This window comes from Impatiens glandulifera, chromosome 1 (genome assembly GCF_907164915.1).
Source record: "Impatiens glandulifera chromosome 1, dImpGla2.1, whole genome shotgun sequence".
Classification (NCBI taxonomy): domain Eukaryota; kingdom Viridiplantae; phylum Streptophyta; class Magnoliopsida; order Ericales; family Balsaminaceae; genus Impatiens; species Impatiens glandulifera.
Window position 1 is genome coordinate 75,909,865 of NC_061862.1, and position 24,340 is coordinate 75,934,204.

Here is a 24,340-nt window from a genome sequence, read left to right on the forward strand (position 1 = left end):
TTGAACACTATTTATATAATTAACAGTTTTCCTTCATTAAAAAAAAAGTCAAATGTATTATAATATTATTAATTTATTTTTCTATTTAATTAATATTTTCCTAAACATTTTTTCATAGGCAAGGCTGAAGCCAAACAGGTCCTTAAGGGCTAGGGAGATTGTTCAACACGCGCCTAAAAATTATCGTGGGAAATGAAACTAACGAAAGTAAGTCTAGCGGGAAGATTAAACTTCGCTGGCAGACAAACCACAAAAAATATTTAAAAAATAAATAAAATAATAAAAAAAAAAAGCTAGAGAGAGAAAGGGGAGGAGAGAGAAGGGAGGCACTTTACCACTTTTTTGAGTTGCACGCATCTATGGCAGAAAATAGAAGGAATACAAGGACAGGAAGAGAAGAAGAAGAAGATGAGAGAATGAAGAAGCTTCAAGTAATTCAAACACCGCCATAATCGACCGACCAAGGAAGAAGAAGAAGATACACAGATAGAGAGAGAGAGAGAAACAGAAAGAGAGAGAGATTATCAGTTCAAATTGGAAGAAGAGAAGATGGGTTACTTGATTTACATGCATTTTGACAAGTCTTTGTGGGTCAGTAGCTCTGATTGGAGGTCATAGCTCAGTCATCTGCTCTGATTTCATTTCCCATCCTTTATCTATCTCTCTGTGTGAAAACCCCCCATTAATACAGACAGCTTTCTGTTTTGCTCCGTTTTGACAACCTTTTGGTGGTCTTTTGGTAGAACCAGAGTGGGTCTTTTTCTCTTTGATGAAGGGATGCCCTTAGAAACCCTTGATTTTGAGGGGAAGGGGGTTTTTGTAGCTGATTCTTCTTCATTTCTCCCTTTCTCAAATCATTGGGAGAAGAAGAACAAGAAGAACAAGGTAAGTCCTGGTTTTGGATTTGGTTTTGGACCTACATCTATTCTGGATTCAATAGGAAGTCCAAGTCCTCCTACTTCTACTTCAACCCTGTCTTCATCATTCCTCGGCGGCGGCGGCGGCGGCGGTGCTGGTTCTACAGATTCTGCCGGTGTGGCGGCGGTTTCAGGTAAGCAGTCTCAGAAATGGCCGGAGACGAGCAGTTCCAACATTGGAGCTGAGTCAGGGTGTGGTAGTGGTAGTTCCGACCTTCAGCACATCCCTGTCGGCGGGGGAATAATAAGGCCCGTCACGGCGGAAGAGAAATGCGGGCTGGGGATGGAAGATTGGGAGAGTGTATTGTCGGAATCGGCGGCGGCGTCTCCAAGCCAAGAACAGTCTATTCTTCGCTGGATCATGGGAGATATGGAGGACCCTTCTCTAGGGTTGAACAAACTCCTCCAAACCGGCAACGGACAAGCGCCGGATTACGATTTCAGCGGCGGATTTGGAGTCGTAGATCAAGGGTTTCCGTCGGATTCTTCAGGTCAGGCAGTCGCCACCGGTTCTAACAGCGGCGGAAATTTAATGGGTATGAATTTGCCTTCAAACCCACAGAAATCGAGCAATGACAAGTTTGGATTCGCCCAGAACTACATGAATCTCTCGAATTGTAAGGTACCCGCATCTCAAAATCCGATATTCTCTCCGTTGCCGCCGGGAAACCTTATGCCCATTTCACTCTCAACTCCAGCTTTCAATCCGCCACCGCAGCAGCCTCACCAGTTTAATAGCTCCGACGTCAAGCCACAGGTTTATAACCCAAATCTGATAATCAATCAAAACCAATCTCATCTTTTACAAAACCCATCATTTTTCTTACCCTTTAATCAACAAGGCCAAAACCTAATTATGCCGCCGCAGGCCAAACGGCACAATCCCGGCAGCGGTTTCGATTCCATTCTTCCCCATTATCAACAACAACAACAACAAAAGCCGGCACCCCCGGCGATGACGGGGAATATGAATATGAATTCGAAACCAAAAGGGGAATCAGAAAACCTAGTAAATCAGCAGAACCCGCCTCCGCAGGCCATAATTGACCTGCTAATCAAGGCGGGGGAGCTGATTCAAACCGGGAATTCGTTACTCGCGCAAGGGATATTGGCGCGGCTCAATCACCAGCTTTCTCCAATTGGTAAGCCTTTTAATAGGGCCGCCTTCTACCTAAAGGAGGCCCTGCTTTCTCTTCTCCATGGAAATAGCATGAACTCTGCAACTAACAATCCTCTAAGTCTCATTTTCAAAATTGCGGCTTACAAATCCTTATCTGAAATCTCGCCTCTTCTCCAATTTGCGAATTTCACATCCAATCAAGCAATTCTAGAAGCTTTAGAAGGCTGTGATAGGATTCATATCATTGATTTCGATATTGGCTATGGCGGTCAATGGTCATCTTTAATGCAGGAGCTTTCCTTAAGAAACGGAGGTTCTCCTTCCCTTAGAATCACGGCTTTCTCCTCACCCAACAATACCCATGATCGCCATCATCTCGAGCTCGAATTAACCAGAGAAAACTTGAACCATTTCGCAAATGAGATCAACATGCCTTTCGAAATCGAATTCCGAGCTCTCGAGTCACTGAATTCCTTCCATTTATCTGATCACGAAACAATCGCAGTCAACCTCCCAATCGGTTCCCCGTTCTTCAATCACATTGTTCTCCGATTCGTAAAACAGTTATCTCCCCAAATTGTGGTATCCATGGACAGAGGATTGGAGAGGACTGATCTACCGTTCCCACATCATCTAATCCACGCCCTCCAATCCAATTCAAACCTATTGGAATCTATCGATGCTGTTAATGTTAACCAAGACGCACTCCAGAAGATCGAACGCTACTTGATTCAACCGGAAATTGAAAATATTGTGTGGTCAAGGTTTCAATCTATCGAAAAGACACCACATTGGAGAACGCTTCTATTATCGTGTGGGTTTTCCGCGGTGACCTTTAGTAACTTTGCTGAATCTCAAGCGGAGTGCGTTTTGAAAAGGACGCCTGTTCGAGGGTTTCATGTGGAGAAGAGACAGTCTTCTTTGGTTCTTTGCTGGCAGCGGAAGGAGATTGTATCAGTTTCAGCTTGGAGATGATGATGATGCTGATGATAAAAGGTGCCTGTTTGGTTTTACTATTTATTATCAGTCAAGTAACATTTGGTGTTTAAAAACAAATCCTTTCTTGTAATTTGAATTTGCTAATTGTCTCTTTTGGTCCTATTTAAGCCAACTTAGGTGAATGAATTTGTCTTTTGATGTTAAATATGTTGTTTGCTTGTCTACTTAGTTCAATTGTTGTTGTTTTTCATATGTTTGATTTTGGGACCTATTTGTTGTTGTAGGGAAAAAATATAACACATTCTAAAGAACAGATTTTTAACCTTTTTCCTAAATCAATAACACCCTTATTCATCTTCACTCCTATATGTGGGTTTTCTTATCTTATCACTTTTTTCTTTATGGAAAAATGTTGTTGGTTTTTGTATGTTTGGTTTTGGGAGCCTATTTGTTGTTCTAAACTTGAAAACCCACATCCAAAAGAACAATCTTTTAACCTTTTTCCTCTTCTCTACATTACTTTATATGAACTCAAATCTGGGTTTTCCTTAAATTTATGTTTTGTGAAAATGATAAAAGGAATTGGTGTAGGGTATTATTAAAGATTAGTTTACAGAAGTGGGTAGGGTATTATTGAAGATTGATTGTGCTTTATGGTGAAGATTGATATTAGATTTTTGGTTTGAGATGATTGTGTGAGGTTATGATATGATTGTGTAATTGGGAAATATTTAAAAGCATTGAAATTAGTGTGATTATGATTAGTGTGAATATTTTAAAGGGAGTCTCCTAATGAAGGCTGTCAGTAAGGCACATGGGGTGGTGCTAAATGTATTGGATTGGATTATTGACATTCATCACTAATATTAAATTATTTTCATTTGATTTTCCCTATAGATTACTACTTCTAACATTACTTTATTATCATTATTTCTATAATACTTAGGTCTAGTTCGAAATGTGATTTAAAAAAAAATTGGTTGTTTAAAGAAGTAATGATTTTGAAGAGTTGGCAAAAAACAAATAACAAAAAAAGTGAATGATTTGTTACCACCACAAAGATTAATTGTTTATTTTGATCTATTTAAGTACAAGTATAATTAAGCATGTTATAATATATATAGATAAAAATTATTTTTTTTGATATAAAAATAAAATAAAAGAAACTGTCAATTGTTTGTCAGTTTGCGTTTGCCCTTCGGGTCACTCAAAAGACCTGTTCCTCTAGACAAACACATGGGGAACTTTGTTTTTGAGCATATCACTTAGGCCTTGTTTGGTTTTGTTAGTTTTTTTTTTTTTTATCTTGTTCGGCTTGCGTTATTTGAATAATTTTTAATTTTTTTTTTATTCATTCTCTCATTAATCAAAATATCAACATAAACTCTATTATATAGATAGTTCATATTATTAATTAACACATTAATATTCAAAATAAACTAAAATTTTATAATCTCAATGCAAATAAGTTCTAATAACAATATAAAATAATAATTATACCTTAATTAAAATTATTAATGACCAAATTTATCATCTTTATAAAGATTCAATTGAAACGGCCTCCCACGTTTTTGTTGAGTGTCCTTTGTTTAAGTTTTTTTTGTTTGTTCTATTTAAATTTTTAACCAAAAACTGAATTTCACCAATTAGGATGAGACTTGAACATGCAATAACTTCATCAATGGATCTAGCAATATAAAAATTCAAGCATTCTTTACAACGAAAAGATGCAATTAAGATTCTTTACCAGCTTTGAGGCATCCTAAATTAACCTCACTTCAAGCATTTCTAAAAGTTAGCCAGCACACGTCCATAAAAGACATGTTCAACTAGCACATCTTCTTGTAACGTCTCATAATCGTATAGGCTTCACAATTCATTTATCCCCTATTTTATTCAAACATTTTGTAACTTCTTATTTCACTATTAAACAAAAAATTCAATATATTTAGCAAAAAAATAAATAAACCTCACTTCAAACATTTCTACAAGACACACCCCGCACACGTCCATAAAAGACGTGTTCAACTAGCACATCTTCTCACCCAATAGTGTAACGCCTAATAATTGTATAGGGATCTTCAACCTTCATTTATCTCGTATTTCATTCAAACTTCTTTTAACTCCTTATTTCACTCTTAAAACAAAATTTTCAATATATTTAGCAAAAGAAAATAAACCCCACTTCAAGCATTTCTACAAAGTACAAAACATATGTCCATAGAAGACATGTTCAACTAGCACATCTTCTCGCCTAATAGTGTAACGCCTCATAATCGTATAAGGCTATTCACCCTTTATTTATCCCTTATTTCATTCCAACATCTTGTAACTTCTTATTTCATTCTTAAACAAAAAATTCAATATATTTAGCAAAAGAAAATAATCTTCACTTCAAGCATTTCTACCAAGCACACAACACACGTCCATAGAAGACATGTTCAACTAGAAAATTATTGCCCAATAGTGTAAGTAGCCCCTTATAATTGAATAGGGCTCTTCACACTTCATTTATCTCCTATTTCATTCAAACATCTTCTAACTCCTTATTTCACTCTTAAACAAAATTTTCAATATATTTAGCAAAAGAAAATAAACTTCACTTCAAGCATTTCTACAAGGCACACAACATGTCCATAGAACTCACCCAATAGTATATCGCTTGATAATTGTATATGGCTCTTCACCATTCATTTATACCTTATTTCTTCAAACATCTTGTAACTCCTTATTTCACTCTTAATTTATTTAGCATTTCTAAAAGCCACACAACACGTACATAGAAGACGTGTTGGTTGAGAATTGATTTTCAATACTGAAAATATGGTATATTCATGGTAAAAGAAAAAAAAGTATATTCAGCAAAAATAAATTATATCTTTTGGTGTATAATTTTAATATTAAGAAATAAAATTAACATATAAGAAAATTATATCTTTTGTTATAGTAATACAATTAAGAAATACGGTAAAATTATTTTGAAAGCTTTTTGAGAGTTTTGGAAAAGATATTAATATTTACCTAATTGAAGTTTATTTAAAAGTGCAGTTGTGTACTTTAAAAAACCAAGTCTTTATTTGAGAGAATCGCTTCCTTGTGAGTTATGTGTGAGATTCATTATAATACTCCTGTAACATTTTTGATAATAAAGTTGAGAGTTTCTTGTGAATCGAAAGTGAATGTAACATTGTTTTGGATGGACCAATATAAATATTGTGTTTGCGTTCGTTAGTTACTTTCTTTCATTTCCGCAATTGTTTGGTGTTGTTGTTATTCTTGCATTAAGGGATACTTAATCTCTTAGTATCCCAACAAGTGATATCAGAAATAGGTTATTCAAGAGGAGAGGAAGCTTAAGAGCTTGGAGGATCTTTAGAGGGTTCTTGACAACTTCTAGGGAGGTTTCTAAAAGATGTTCAAGTTGTAGTTCTTGTTGGTACTAATGACTTCCAAGTTTGAGGTGGAAGAGTACGAGATACTTTATGTCCAAGGAACAAATCAAGAGGGAAAATTTTAGACAAGAAGAAAATGAAAAATACATATTTATAAGAGTAAACAACATCATAAGAAAGAATGTAAAGCAATAAAAGTTCTAAGTCTATGTTGAAGACTAAATTAAGATGAAGTGCTTCCGGTGTTAAAAGGAAGGACACTTTAGAAGAGCTTTGTAATCCCCGAAAATCCTTTGGTTCCGTGGAAGCTCGAGGTTCGAGAATTTCAACTTCGAGTTGCGTGTCATTAATCTTTTTAAAATATAATATAATTTTACAGAATTTTAAATAATCATGACCGCTTTTGAAATTAATTAACAATAATTAATTTGTGTTCAAATTAAATAATATGATGATTTGTAGTAATCAAATTACAATTTGATTTTTTAGAAATCCGTTATTTAAATTAATTAAAAAAACTAATTTAAAAGATTATTTATCTAAAAACAGAGTCGCCAATTGATTTTTAAAAATCAATAACCTGACATATCGGTATAAACATATTTTGACTAGAGTTTTTTAAGTTTGTAATTTGATGATACTCGGGAAAGCGATTTCGCGCTTCATCATCTGTACTCGTTTTAAAAACGGTCTCTACTTATAAATTTGACTTTTAAAAATCAGTTTTATAACGTTTTATTTTAACCGATTATTCTTCCGGTTTTAGACATGCGTAGGTTTGTGCATATTTAAAGAATTGTAACAACAATTATTTACATGTTGACAATTGTTGCTAATGATGACTAGGGAGGAAAATAACTGAAGAACATCAGTTTAAAATGCCTTAGGGTTTAAAAATAAATCTTAAACAAACCTTTATCCAAATATTTTTTGTGTGGAAATATACTAAAAATATTTTGAAATAATTGTACAAATTTTCAAGATTTTTAGAAAATAATTTGAGATTCCAAAATTATAAAAATAATTTTGAAATTTGAAAATAAGAACTAAACAGGCTTTAGGACCGATGTCTTAGGTCTTGAGTTCGTTTTATTGGTTGGGGCTAAAAAAGCCCTCAGTCCTGGTCGAGGACCCATTAGTCTAAGTTTAGGATCTTCGATCGGGTGTTAAGGTCTCTCGATCCTTGGCTAGAATTTTCAGTCGAGTGCTAGAATTCTCGGTCAAACGCCTTAGTCGCAGGTGGAAGTCATCGGTCCTGGGTTTGAGAGTTCTCGATCGGGTGCGATACTCATTAGTCATATGTCCGACTTCTCGGTCGGACCTCTTGGTCATAAGTGGAAGTCATCGCTCATGGGTTTGAGAGTTCTCGGTCGGGTGCAAGACTCCTCGGTCTTAGGTCTGACTTCTCAGTCGGACCTCTCGGTCTTGGATGAAAAGCCTTGATCGGACCACTCGGTCATGGCTATAATTTATTGGTTGAACCTCTTGGTTAATCGGATCTCTCAGTCCTCAAGAATATCAAAATTGTAAGTTTTGCTATTTTGATAGAGGTTTGGATCCAAGAGCTTGAGTAGCTTTACAAAGCTCCAAGGAACATTAAATTCATCACCCCAATGTATCATTCGACCTAAGTGACGATCAACTCATTCAAAACAGTTTATGGCTAGAAATCGAGATTTTGGTTTTAAAGTTATTTTGAAGTGTAAGGAGTTTGCCAATAACTTTATTATACTTCATATACTTGATTATACCAAAACATGAACACTGACTATTCATTTGGACCAATTCTAGAACTTTTTGAAAATTTTGATTTCGATCAAACATGATCGGGATGGATCAAACATGATCCAAACAGTTGCCCAATATCATTAGAAGCATGTTGGGAAGCTTTTTAAGCCGTTGTTCTTGATAATTAGTCCAAGAAAAAAAACTTGTTTTTAATTTTTTAAATTTTAAATTTGGATCTTTCTTTTTAAGATCGATTGATCGATTCTAACTTTCACAAAAAGCTCATAAATGATCATAGTATCGATTCTCAATCATCAAATTCAAAATCAAACAACATACAAGCTTATGAAAACTAATATAAAAATTTAATTTCATATTAGAAGTATGAATTAAAGGATGATTGGAAGCTTACTAAGTGTTGGAGAACATTACTTAGACCTTAAGGAAGCTTTGACGATACTCAAATCCAAGCTTTAAGGCCTTATGCAAAAATTTCGAAAAATCTGAAAGCTTGATGCTTTAATGACAGATTTATGTGTTTTTTAGATTGGAAGCTCGATATTAGATCTCTTGGCTTTAGAAGTCGGTTGAGAGAGTCAAGTTGATCGAATCAGCCAAAATCTAGGAAGCACGGATACGGGTGCGTGAGTGCGGGGATACGCCGATTTGGCAAAATTTAAAAAACAAGGATTCGGGTGCGGGGATACGTCATATAAAATATAATTATATAATTATATAAATTATAAGTACACAAAGTTACAATCTGACTTCCATATTGCCAATAGTCTTAATCATCTTGTAAAAACATTGCTTCAAACTCCGGCTCATCTAGTGAAAGGCTAGATATTTCAAGTTCTTCGGCACCATCAAGCGGATCAAATCGGTCACCTCCTACATCCCACAACCTTGATTTCCCTTGCTTGTAATGTTCATTCGTTCTTGAAAGAAGCCTAGGACTGTTCTTGTCAACTTCTCTTCTTTTGGAACCTTGTTTTGACAGCATTTCAGCTCCTCCCCAGGCAGAATCTGATGAAGCATAACTCAATGGTGGGAGTGGAATCACAACCTGCCTTTTTCTTTCTTCTGCATCTGCCATCTCCCTTCGAAGTTACAACAAAATATCAGTAGTGACTCTGGGACACACTGAAACTCCTTCTCCCTTGATCTACAACAGGCGTGCTTTAACATTTGAATACGAACCCGTAAATTCCAGATTACAGAAGTTGCATTTAATTTTCGTATTTCCATCTCTCTTTCATTTTCACTAATTTTGTCACATGTTTCCACAGCGGGTCCTTATCTACTGAACTTTGTTGGCTTGGAGTGGCTGTCGTACTTGAAGCTGAGTTAGAGGAAGCCATTGATTCTATCTGCTATAATCTCTCTCTCTCACACAGAAGAAGAAGAACTAACCTGATAGTGGAAGAATGGTAGTGGAAGACAAGCAGCCGAGAGAGAAGCACCGTAGAGATTAAGTTTTTTAATTTGGGGGCTGGGGGCTCATAGTCATATTTAATATTTGGGGGTTTTTTAATTTGGGTTTTTTAAAATATTTTGGAACTCATATTTACTGAATATGCCATTCCCGCACCCCCCGCACCCCTCACCTTCGATTCTGGGATACGCCACGTGGCACACCCCGTACGCACTCCCAACCGCATCCCCGCACCCCCGCACTCCCGAAGCACCTGGTGCGCAGTGCACTACAGAAACGAAGCACCCATGCATCCTAGGCCAAAATCCATTTATGATATTTTGACTATTTTTCCGGTTAGTTGCCAAAATAGGCACTAATGATGCTTATATATATAGGAGAAATGATCACCGAAGTAGGGTGATCATTTCACCTTTTGAATCAGCTGAAAATATTGACTATAGACGGAGTTCCATCTTTGAGAAATCAAAGATGAGACCTGTTTTTATCATCCGACGATCGCGAGGAAGAAGACAAACACAAGACGAAACGACATCGTTTCAGACGAGAACGCAAATGCGGAGCAGTTCGTTGGCATTCCGTCATGATTTTGTCGTGATCCGCGTGTTTCTTCACGTTTCAACTAATGGGCGTTAGCTGATTCGCTGCTACGCGAGCACATATTTTTTTGTTGTTGTAGGGGCTACGTGGGCTCTTCCTAGACGTTAGATGAAAATACATCGTCCATTCAAAGGTCGCAGTTCCGGCTGTAGCGATTTCTCAATATTTCGGCTACACCTGATTACATATTTATTTTTATTTTAAAACCTTAACGGTTTGTTTGAATTTGATTTTTATTTCACCCTTTTGACTTTAATTTTAATATTTTAAAATACACAAAATATTAAAATAAATATGACAAATATTTAGCCGATTTATTTTAATTTATTTTTGTATACTTTTGGGTTAAATAAATAATTTTGGGACCCATTTCATCTTAAATTATTTATTTTAATCCCTTGATTTTTTCTAAAATTATTTTGAGATAAAATGATTACAACATTTATCCCACATAATTTTATTTATTTTGTTTGTCATTGTCCTTAATTAATTAGATTTTAGTTATCACAATAATTAATCTAATTAATTTTTTAATTAGGTTTTGCCCTTGGGGTTAATTATTTTGATTTTATTTATTTAAAAATAAATCAAAATAATTATTTTAAATTTATAAATTGAGTATGTATATTTGTAGTGCTTACATGACTACTTAAAACTAAAGAAGCATAGATGGACCCTTGTTGGTAATCAAGGTACATTAGTTGTTATGAAAAGAGTAAATAAAAACAAAGTGTATTCTCTATAAAGTAACTCATAATTATGTTTAGTTATAATGTCTGAGGTCACTTAATATTCATCAAGTTTTTGGCATTTGAGGCTTGCAAGAATTGGGTAAGAAATGAATTCTTGTTATAAAAACTTTAACTCATTGTAATGGAAGAAAAGTTGGAACCAAGGGTAAATAATTTTTTATTAGATTTCTTAGAGAATGTCAATGGGTATAGAGTTTGGCTAGAAGAATGTCGAGATAATATTATGCTAGGTCAAGATGTGAAGTTTGACAAAGTTGTAGTACACACAAAATGGAGACTAAAGTAGTGATTCAAGATAAATCATAGCTCGGGTGGAGATATGTCATAAAAAAGGAACAATGCCAATGGATAATTGTCATGGGAGCTTTGATATTTCTTCTAATGTTGGGGAGGAGGATGACCTTGGTGAAGAGGTATCCTTAGCCATGAATGGAGAAAAGAATGGTACACAACAAATCTGATAAAAAATGTGTGTTTACCGATGATAACATTATCAACATGTTGACAAGTAATCCTTCGGGCCAAATTGCAAGATTACATTGACTTAACGGGTGATTAAGGATTGACATATTTCTAATTAACACACAGAATGAATGAAAGACCAATATGAGTAAGACTAATGGAAGACACTTATAAGTTTAGGTAAAAACTTCATGAGAGAAAATCTCAAACGAATCAAGAAGAAATCATTGCATTATCTTTCAATGTGAGAAGATAAATAAACATTGAGTGAGATTCATAGTCATAAAAAATAGGCTAGATGGGAGACCTAGGTAAATTCAAAGGTGGTGATTTGATTACTTCTTTTGTTCTATCTTAATTGTCCATGTATTGAAGATAATAATTTAGATGAATGAGATGGTTGATTGTCATCTTATGAGGAGAGAATTGAGGCATTGTGAGGTATTCCTAAAAAAGGCATTAGATGAGGGGCTCAATCAATTCAAAGACGAATGAGATCATTGAATTGTCATCTAATGAAAGAAGATTAATGTGATCTTTAATAAGATTCATAGTCATGAAAAAAAGGCAAGATGAGAGGCTCGATCAATTCAAATGGAAGGACATTCACAATTTTTTTCGAAGAAACTATGAAGCATGGTGAAAATAATTGAAGACAGTTAGTGAATCTTGAAAGGATATTTTTGAATTTCTAGTTATTTTGACATTATTCAATAACTAGTAGATTGCAAGTTGGTTGAGTTTGCAAAGTTCATTTCAAGATGTGTGACAAATGTTTTTCTAGATTTTGAGCTTGAGTAAGAGATTTCGCTAGATACCTAATTATTTGTTATGAACTAAATGATGTAAGTTTGTCTTGGGTCTTCTTGGCTTTGATCAATATCTTATTTTGAGGAAGTAGACAATGGATGTTCGTTTTGAGTGTCCTTGGGTTTTGATGGATATCTGATTTTAAAGAAGTAGACGATAGAAGTTTGTCTTATGTCTTCTCGACTTTCGATCGGTATCTTACTTTGAGAAAAAGCAGACGATGAATGTTCGTCTTGGGTCTCCTTGGGTTTCGATAGATATCTATTTTTAAAGAAGTAGATATTGGAAGTTTGTCTTGGGTCTTATCGACTTTCGATTAGTATCTTATTTTAAGGAGGTATGCGATAAAAGTTTGTTTGGGTGTCCTCGGTTTTCGATAGATATATAATTTTGAAAAGGAAGAAGGTAGCGAGAGGGAGGCGAATTAAGACGAAGGAAAATGTTAGGAAGAAAATATCTTTTTCTTCAACTACTTTTTATTTACTTCTTAGATACTTAGGTTTATGTATTTTTACAATTGGTGAAGATACATTATAGATATGTATATTGTTGGAAAAACCCTGACAGAAACACAAAAGAAGAAAACAAAAGAAAGAACACTAACAGAATTTGATAACGGAGTTCGGCCAAAATGTTGTCTACGTCTTCGAGCACTAAGGCTATCAATTAATAAGGAAGAAGAAATACAAATATTGGGTGCAATAAACCAAAGAGGGGAGAGTTTCTTTTATACACTAAGAAACCTCCCCAACTCCCATCATCTTCCGATGTGGGATTTATTCTAATTGTGAATATAGTTTCTTTTATATACTAAGAAACTTTTTTCACTCTCATTATCTTCCGATGTGGGATTTTAATTGTGCCAAAAACAATATATATGTCATCTTTCATGATAATATTGTTCTTGAGAATTTAAGTAATCTATCATATCGTAAATTTCAGAGACAAGACCAAGACAAAGAGAGGGAGACGAATTATGACGAAGGCAAGTGCTAAGAAGAAAAAATCATTTTTCTTCAACTACTTTCTCATCTCTCCCTAGATATATAAGTTTATGTATTTTCACAATTGGTGAATATACATTTTATATGTATGTACTATCTTTGATGATGATGTTTTTTGAGGTTTATGCAATCCATTAGATTGTAAATGTTATTTGCAAAAACATTATGTAACCCATTATATGTGATTTAGTTGAAGATTTAAGTAGCCCAAGGGTTTCTTGATTTTTAGTCTAGTCGAAGGGTTTTTCCACACTAAAGTTTGATGGAGGTTGTACATTGTGTGGAACATAATCGAGCAAATAGAATTTGTTATCAAGAATGTGATAATATTGCTCACATGTTCACAATTCATAGATTTGTGGGCTATGGAGACTTTAATTGCAGATAAAGCAAATAATGGAACACAAGAAAGAGATAACATGTAAATCAATGTGAAGTGTTGAGAATTGATTTACAATATTATAAATATGGTATATTTAGGTACAAAGAAAGAGTATATTCAAAAAAAAGAAACTACATCTTTTGATATATAATCTTGATATTAGGAAATAAGATTAACAAAAAAAAATTATATCTTTTGTTATGAAAATACAATTTGGAAATATAGTAAGAATATTTTGAAAGTTTTGTGAGAGTTTAAAATAAGATATTGATATTTACTTAATTGAGACTTATTTAAAAGTGCACTCGTGCACTTTAAAAATCCAACTATTTTGTTTTGAAAGCATCGTTTCTTGATGAGTTGTGTGAAAAATTTTGCAAGAGCTAGAATGAGTAATTTGATAAAATTCTTAAAATATATATTTTTTACAAAATATAAGTTTGTTTGTATGTTTATTTGAATAAATTTTAAATTATTTTTAAAAATATTAATATATTTTTTAATAAATAATATTTTAGTTAATAAATTAAATGACTAAATTATAAATATTTATATAAAATAAAATTTAATTGTATTGAGATTTTTATAAATAAATTCATAACCCAAAAAGTTTATAATTATATAATGTATTCAAATATATTTAAAAGTGAGTGATGAGAGAAAAAAGCGCTTAAGATAGAGGTAAATAAAAAATATGTTTAAACACAAAATTGCTAAAGGGTTTAGTATTTATAATTTAAATACGAAATCAAACTTCACCCTAATATCTAATATTATTGAAACAGTACGGTTTATACAATTGAGGTCGTGTTTGGAACGGTCGGGAAAAAGTTGATTTTATTGAAAAAAAAGTAGAAAACATGAACTGTTTTCAAACAGGAGGGTGATCAAATGATGACGGCCGGTTGTCTCCATTTTGAGCGAGAGAGTAGTACTAGTTATAAATAGTGAGATGAAAATGACAACAGATCTTCCTTAAAGCAATGGGCCGAAAGAGGGACCCGACCCTAAATTGAATGGTCTCGATCATACTCGTGACACGTGTACGGTGGTTGCAGTATTCATACAGGGGACACCTCCCCTTCGAGACATGACCACACTAACTTGTACGTACGCAACAGATAACAGTTATTTCTCATCATTTTTTATTTATTTTATAAATAATTATATTAAATAGCTTAGACCTTGATCGGATTAAAAAAAAAATATTAATAATTTTGAAAATGTAATAATTATTTTTAATAAAAAGAGTTCAAGAGTATTAATATATATAAATAAAATAAAAAAATATTAATTTAAAATAAATGATATTTTAATATTTTAGTTAATGAAATGAGTGATGTGACTGTTGAGGAGTAATTCATTGAAAATTAATTTTATATGAAAATTTTAAAAAACTCAAAAGAGAACAATGCCTTAAGACTTGGAGGGCTTGTTCTCTTTTGAGTTTAAAAAAAAAACCAATCCTAATCAATTTTTCAACCAATCATTTCTCAATAATTACATCACTTATTTCATTTACCAAAATACTAAAATACCTTCTATTTTAAATTATTATTTTTTATTTTATTTATATATACGAATACCTAAGTCTTTTTACAAAAAATAATCATCACATCCTCAAAATCATCACCAATCACTATTTTTTTCTCCTTTTAAGGTTAAAAAAAAAATAAAATCCGAACAAGGCCTTGAGATTATTAAGGCCTAGTTTATTCAGAGTTTATAAATTGAGTTTGGGCATTTGCGTAGTAAACATTTATGCGTTTAAACATAATTTTCTCTCTACCTCTCTCTTAACGTTTAAACTATTTCTCTTTTTCATCACTTTTAAATTTTTTTTCATTCTCTCTCATCTATTTCATTTTTTTTTAATTATTTTATTTATTATTTCATTTATTTAATCTTTTTCTAATTATCTTATTTATTCTCTCTCATTTATTTTATTAATTTCTAATCATTTTATTCATTCTCTCATTTATTCTATCTATTTCTAATATTTTATATATTTATATAAAATTATTATAATAATAAAATATACATTTAAATATATATTTATTATTTATAATATATCTTAATATATAAAATAATTAAAAAATAAAAAATATAAATACATTATATATATTTTTTAATTTATAATTATAGTCTTAATTAATTATGTAAAAGTATTTATTACAATTAAGATAAATCAGGTTGAAATGAATAATAATAGAAAGATAAATCAGGTTGAAATAAATAATAATAATAGGAAGATGGTAAGAATAATGAATTGACACTGGAAATAATAAATTAATTTTCTGTATTGACCATGATCATCTTATATGACTATCAAATATTGTGTAATGTATTTATGAACACCATAACTCACATTTAATTAAAATTTTAAAAATATATTAATAAAAATTTATAAAAATTAATATATTTATATTATTTATTTTAAAATAAACTATTTTTTTTAGTTTAATTTATAATATGAATGAAGAAATTGATCTTAATATTATTAAATATATATATATATTTATATATATTATATTATATTATATTTATATTTATATTAAATATATTTAAAATTATATATTTATAAAAATTAATATATTCATATTATTTATTTTAAAATATATTATTTTTTAATTTAAGTCATTTATTAATATTTAAAATTATACATTAATTTTTTTTAAATAAAAATTAATATATTAATATAATTTATTTTCAAATATATTATTTTTTAATTTAAATTATTTATTAATATTTAAAATTAAATTAATAAATATATATAACATTATATATATATATATATATATAATATAATATTCATTATTAAATAATATTATAAATATAAAAAAACAAATAAACTGAATGTATAAATTGAATCAAACATACTTAACCTTAACAAATAAATAAGCAGAGATCATATAAATTTACCTACAAATAAGCTCAATACTACAAATAAGCTGAATAAGTTGACGTAAATAAGCTGAATCAAACTAGAATAAAAAACACTAAATCACTCTTTATTTTTATTTATCAAATTATTTAATTTATTAATTAAAATATTTACTATTTATTTAAAATTATATTTTTTTTATTATATTTATATTTCAAATCTTTTTACCAAAAAATACTCACATTTTCAAAACTATCACAAATTATTATTTTTTCAAATACCTCAAAACTGAACAAGGCCAAGTCGGTTTATGTTATTGAAATAACCGTAGAGAAAAAAAATAATTTGTGATAATTGTTGATGACTTTGAAGAGGTAAAAAGATTTAAAGAATATTGATATATATAAATAAAATAAAAAATATTTTAATATTTTAGTTAATAAATTGACTGATTTGATGGATAAAAAGGGAGTGAAGTTATGTTTAATTTATTTTTTAAATTATTTGAATAACTAAAAATCGAAAAATCAGTCTAATTGTAGTTTGAATTATTTAAATAAATCAATCTAATCCAATATTATTTCACTTCTCCCTTCTCCATAACATCACTCAATTTATTAATAAAAACACTAAAATATCATCTATTTAAAATAAATTATTTTATTATTTTATATTAATATATTTTAAGTCTTTTTATAAAAAAAAATTATATCTTTTTAAAATTACCATCAATCATTATTTTTAAATAACTCAAATTATTTAAACAATTCGAATACAAACAAAGCCTAAAAACTTGATGTTGGGTTATTTAAAATTTATTATTATTATTTTTATTTAACAAGATTTTTTAATTGAATAAAGTAAAACAAAATCTTTAAAAAATTATAGATTGTTTTATAAGTTTAGTTGGGTGTTTATAAATGGTTTGTTTGGGAATTTTTTTCATCAAAATTTTTGATAAAGAAATATTTTATTTGAATTTTTAAATATTAAAATTATTATAATATTTTTTTTTATTTAAAATTTAAAAAAAATATTTTTGTTGATAAATTTAATGATTGAAAAATAAATATGAACTTGGTGAGTTTTTTTTAAACCTCCCTTTATCCATCAATATTATTTTATGTTTTAATAGTTAAATTATTTAATTTATTAATTAAAATATTTTTACTATACTTTTATTAAATTTAATAATATAAAAATAATTTTTAATAATTTATCTTAACCAAGTGTTAAATGAACTATTTTTTTTATTATTTTTTAGATAGAATTAATTAATAACAGTTCTAAAATATTTAAAATCAAACTAGTCCTATGTGTTTATTAGTTTTGTATTGTACAAAAGATATTCTCAAATCTAAATAAAGCTATTTAATTTTGGAGGATAAATTGAAACTTTTGGTAACATGTGGATTTGGGTATGAACTTGGACTTAGAATGTATGCAAATTGTATGAATATATGTGTGATTAACTAATACTTTATAAAATTATTTTATTTAAATTAATATCTTGATAATATATTTGATAAAAAAAAGTATTTTTAAATATTAACGTTTTATCTTTTAAATCTAGAAATAAAATAAGACCCAATTACAAAAAATAAAAAATATTTCCAAATAAACCAATACAACATCAAAATAATACCATGTAAATTAAAAATCAACATTAACAAAGCAATGACAAATAAAAAGACCATTCCAACAACAAAAAAAAACTACATATTTCAAGGTCTTGTTAATTTGAATAATATTTGCTGTATTTAGTAAATATATTATATGATATAAAGTGAATTATTTAAATAAAATAATTAAAATATGTGTATTTATAGGTTAGATTGATTCAGATTATATATATATATATTTTTTTTATTTTTTCATTATTATTTTATGTATTGTCTTTTATTGTCTAATTTTTTTTATCTATTATTTAATTTATTCATTATAAAATTTTTAATCTATTAATCATTTTTAACAATGATAGAACTACAATATTATTAATTTCTTAGTCGTGGTGATATCTTTATATTGTGAAATCTCTAACCTCATATATTTTTAATTATTTTACTAATACTTTTTAATATTTTGTATCTAACAAATTATAATAAATCATATAATTAATTATTTAAAAAAATAATATTATATTATATTATTTTAAATAATAAATATAAATATGGTGAAAAGATATATATATATATGTTTAAATTTGTGACTTTAATAAATATTTTTGTGTAGAAAAAAAATGTTTAAAAATTTATATTTTAATATAATAATTTTATATAAATAAATAATTTAATAATTATATATAATAAAATAAAATAATAATAATAATTAAAAAAGAAGTGAGAAAATTAAGAAAAAGGTGATAAAATAGAAAAATATTTAAGATTTTAAGTATATATGTTAGAGGGTAGAAAAGAGAAAAAAAGTAAAAAATAGAGAAAGATCAGTTTAAACCTAGAATGTGTTTAATTAACAGATTATTTTGTAAATGGATAGCTTCCTTATAAGCTGAATCAAAGGAACATAATGTTAAGAATATAAAGTAAATAATTAAAATAGTAAAAATAATCAAACTTGTATTTGATAAAATTAAAAATTAAAATTCGAATATTAAATATTGAATTACTTAAATATTTTGAAATAAAAAATTAAATTAACAAATAGAAACATCTAAAATTAAAGTATTAAATATTTAAATGAATTTAATAATATTTAAAATTAATATTTGAAAAAATATTATACTCTTATATATTAATTATATTAATTAATAAACTTAAATATTAGAGTATATTAATATTTAAGTTTACTAAATAAATTTAATAAAAAATAATTAAAATAATATTAATATATTTTTTAAGTGATATATTAAGTTATATTTATTTACCTATAATATATATATATATATATATAAAAGATAATAAAATATATATAACATTGCACCTCTCCCTTTTTTATTTTATATTTAGTTTATAATATATATTAAATATAAATTTAAAATAAAAGACACTAACTATAATATAATATATATATATTATTTCTCTTTTCTCTTTTTACTATTTTATAATCAATTTAAATTTGATTATATTTTTATTTTATAACGTTTGATATATATATATATATAAAATATGATGCTTAATTTAAAAATATTCTGTTCGAGAGCTAGTTAATTTGGATATATATAAATATATATAAGAGTAAATGAATATTTGGGTTAAATGGTGGGTTGACCCGCACATAAACTTTATATAATTAAAAATAAAATATTATATGTATGTTTCGAACTTACAAGCTAACCAAATAAGTATAACCCTTTAACCAACTAGGCTAATAGAAATTTATACTTTAAATATAACACCAAATTTGATGAATGCGGAACATTTTAACAATATAAATTCAATTTTTTAATATATATATATAATGATGTTTAATTTTAAAGTGTCCAAATTGGCGGGTCGAGAATTATGGTTAATTTGGATATATATATATGAAAATAAATGAATACTTGGGTCGGATTGTGGGTTGACTCGCCCATAAATTTAAAACGGTTAAAAATAAAATTTAAAATTCTATATATATGTTTTGAACTTGCAACCTAACAAAACAAGTAAAACCTTTTAACGAACTAAAATAATAAGAACTTATATTTTAAATTCAACACCAAATTTGATGAACGCGATATATTTTAACCATATAAGTTCAACTTTTGAAATAAGTAATATATATATATATATATATATATATATATATATAATGATGCTTAGTTTCAAAGTGTTCGAATTGTCGGGTCGAGAGTTGTGGTTAATTTAGATATATATGTGAGAGTAAATAGATATTTTGGTCGGGTTGTAGGTTGACCTGCTTATAAACTTAAAACAGTTAAAAATAAAATAAAAAATGCTATATATATATTTCAAATTTGCAACATAACAAAACAAATACAACCTTTAACCAACTAGGCTAATAAGAATTTATATTTTAAATTCAACACCAAATTTGATGAAATCGGAACAATTTAACAAAATAAGTTCAAATTTTTAAATATATATATATATATATATAATGATGCTTAATTTCAAAGTGTCCGGATTGCTGGGTCGAGAACTGTGGTTAATTTGAATATATATATGTGAGAGTAAATAAATATTTTTGTCGGATTGTGGGCTGACCCGCTGATAAACTTAAAACGGTTAAAAATAAAATTAAAAACGGATATACATGTGAGAAGTTCATTCGGAAAAAATATGTGATGAGATATGTGAGAAGATAAGCTGTTTTACCGAATTGAATAAAATATAGAATGAGAATGTTTTATTTTTTTATTTTAATATATTATTCGTGATTTATTAAAAATTTTAAATGTTGAATATATTATTATTTTATTTATTTATATTTTTATCCGTGTGATACACACAAAGAATAATAAAATAAAAAAATTTGTTGTATGGTAATAAAAAAAATGAAAACATACTATAACTCTATAGCTATAATTTTATTAAATTTAGATTTATAAAGTTATTTTTTTTAGTGAATTTTTATTTTAAAACAGTGTTTAGTTTTTTTTAATATAAGCTTGATATTTTAGTTTATTATTTTAATATATTTTAATTTAAGTTTAAAGAACTAAATAATTATAGTTTGTTGTATGGTAATAAGAAAAAAAATGAAAACATAATATAACTCTATATATAGCTATAATTTTATTAAATTTAGATTTATAAAGTAATTCTTTTTAGTGTTTTAAAACAACGTATTTAACTTTCTACCTTTTTTTTAATATATTTTAACTTAAGTCTAAAAAACTAAATATTTATAATTAAACATCCGTAATCAAACATCTTAATATATTAACTGATAAGTAAAGTTATGAAATACTCCTTACAAGTAAAAACAATTAATATCTCAGTGAACAAAAATAAACTTTTAAAAATATTTACATACATATCAAGAAAATGAGAAATCCATTATAAAAATAAAATGAAGCACGTTATTATTTTTGTAATTTAAAAGATTAACACGATTAGACCGCATCACCCCATTTGAAAATTTAACTTCAATGTTATACCCTTATCTAACTTTCATTAGATATAATATAAACATAGAATAATGTTGAAAGGTTTGAATTGATGAAATATATGTTGTTCCAACATGTGAACATATATTATTTATTAATTATTGGAACAATTTGTCTTTAATATAAGAATTAATAATCATTAATTGTTTATGATTTATATTAATTTATGTAACATCACTATTATTTTATCGTTATATTTAATTACGTTAGGTGTTTACGTTTTCTTATAATTGATATATTAATAGTTATAATTAATTTTTTTAATTTATAGTATGCTTTTCCATTTTGATAATTGAATTTTCTCTCTTTATATGTTTTTCTTCATGTGTTATTCATTATCATTTTCTTTCATTCCGCACAATAATTGGTATTAGAGTGGGTTAGATCCGATCAGTTTATTAATATTTATTATCTGGCGAGAAGATGTCTTCAATGAATATGAAAATCAAAAAATTCATAGGGCAAAACAGTTTTAGTCTATAACAGATCAAAATGTAAGCCTTGCTTAAATAACAAGACGTCTAGGCACCATTGTCGAAGGACAATGTGAAAATTGTTGCAGGTCCTACAAATGAGTCTACCTTTGGTAAAATCACTATTGAGCTTGAGGTATTGAAAGAGAAGGCACACTCAACAATTTTACTATGTCTGGATGATGAAGTTATTACTGAGGTATCAGATGAAGATTCCGCAATCGGCTTGTGGTCGAAGTTAGAGTCTTTTTACATGACAAAGTCACTAACTAACAAGTTGTTATTAAAGCAACACTTATTTAGTCTTTGTACGCTTGAAGGTAAGTCTCTTCGTGAACATCTCATTAAGTTAAACACTATATTATTTGAATTGAGAAATATATTCGTTAACATCGAAAATGAAGATGTTGCATTAATTTTGTTGATATCTTTACCCAACTCGTTAGAAAATTTTGTTCAATCGTTCGTTGTGGGTAAAGACACCATGAGTCTAGAGGAAGTTCGGTCAACACTTCATACTAGAGAACTGCGAGGTGAAATTGTAGACAGTCAAGCATCTGGGTTGATTGCCAGCACAATCAACTACAAAGGGTCTGAAAAGAAGAAGGATCGAAAATACAAATCTAAGGGCTTTAGTGCTAAAGACATCTACAATTACTATAAAGAACCTGATCATTGGATGAACAATTGTTCTAAAAAAAAGGACAAACATTCCACGAATGCTTTATCACATAAAGATAGAAACATCGATCCTAGGAGGACATTACCCTTGTAGCTAATGCTTCTCTACACCCTATTGATACATGGGTGTTGAATTCAGGGTGTTCATATCATACGAGTCCAAACAAAGAATGGTTCGATACCTTGAAGATTATCATGTTGAAAACGTTGTCATGAGAAACAATACCATATGTAAAACTGTGGTTATTGGTACTATCAAGATTTAGACTAATGATGGTAAAATAAGGACCCTAACTAGCATTCGACATGTTTCTCAACTAAAAAAGAACTTAATATTTTTAGGCATTTTAGATATTAAATGTTTTAAGTTTAGCAGTGAAGAAGGAACATTGTGCATTAGTAAAGGTTCAAAAGCAATACTGAAAGGTATCAAACAGAATACCTTGTATATACTACAAGGTAAGACGCTGTCAGGTTCTGCTACAGTTGCATCCAAATCTTTGAATCGACACCCTAATATAACAAGATGTGGCCTATGCGACTTGGACATATGGGTGAGAGGGGGATGCAAATTCTGTCCAAAAATGATCTTCTATCTAGCCATAAGGTTACATACCTTGAGTTGTGTAAACACTACATTTTTGAGAAAAAAACATTGTAGTAAGTTCGGTAAGGGAGTTCACAAAACTAAGGGCACACTAGATTATATTCATTCTGATTGTTGGGGTCCTAATCGAATTGAAGGAATATGAGGTTATAACTATTTTGTAACATTAATAGATGATTACTCAAGGATGACCTGATTGTATCTTATGAGACATAAGAGAAAGGTATTAAAACATTCAAATATTGGAAGACACTAGTGGAGAATCAAACTTGAAAGAAGATCAAGAGGCTGTAAACAAATAATGGACTTGAATTCTATTCATTTGAGTTTCATGAGTTTAGTAGGGATATGTTGTTAGGATTTGAACCCCCCAAATCTAACCTACTTGAAATGACCTATAAAAACGAAAGAAAAGAAGAACACAAGAAGACACATATTTATAGTGGTTAACTTAAATGAGCTACGTTCACTTCAACCGCCACCATATTTCACTATGAAAAAAAAAGAAGAAATGTGGAGTTTTTGCCTCACACTTTATCTCTCTAGAATTTTGTCTTATCAATGTAAATCCTTAATAATAACATATTTATAAGGTCAACATTTAGATAATAAAACTTAAATAACTCTTGGTTAGGCTCAAGTCCAAACCCAAATACAAATCCAATAAACTCTAATTAACTATTGTAGAGTTTATTATAAGTGTAGGCTCCATAACTCAACAATCTCTTACTTAGAGACTAACCTCATCATCTCTCGATCGATAGCCACTCTCCATCTGATGTCTTTACGAAGAAGACCAACTAAAGTTGCACACAACTTCAGTTTCTTATTTGTCACATCTTTTGTCAGCATATCAGCTAGATTCTCACTCCCGAGAATCTTCTCAGGAGCTAACACTCCATCTTTGAAAATTGATCGGATGAAATGATAACGAACATGTATATGCTCCGTTCTGCCATGATACACATGATTTTTTGCTAAATGAATGACACTTTGACTGTCGCATTTCAACACACTTCTCTCGCAGTCTTGACCTAATTCTCGCAAAAATGTTACAACTACATCATCTTCTTAGCAGTCTCT

At 29.1% G+C, this 24,340-nt stretch overlaps 1 protein-coding gene across 1 annotated transcript; it reads left to right on the forward strand.

The window, feature by feature from the left end:
• The first annotated feature begins 281 nt into the window (after positions 1-281).
• On the forward strand, positions 282-3,181 carry LOC124918938 (scarecrow-like protein 6). Its single transcript, XM_047459013.1, has one exon. It carries the CDS (start codon positions 778-780, stop codon positions 3,010-3,012), a length of 2,235 nt encoding a protein of 744 aa, XP_047314969.1. The 5' UTR covers positions 282-777; the 3' UTR covers positions 3,013-3,181.
• The last annotated feature ends 21,159 nt before the right edge of the window (positions 3,182-24,340 follow it).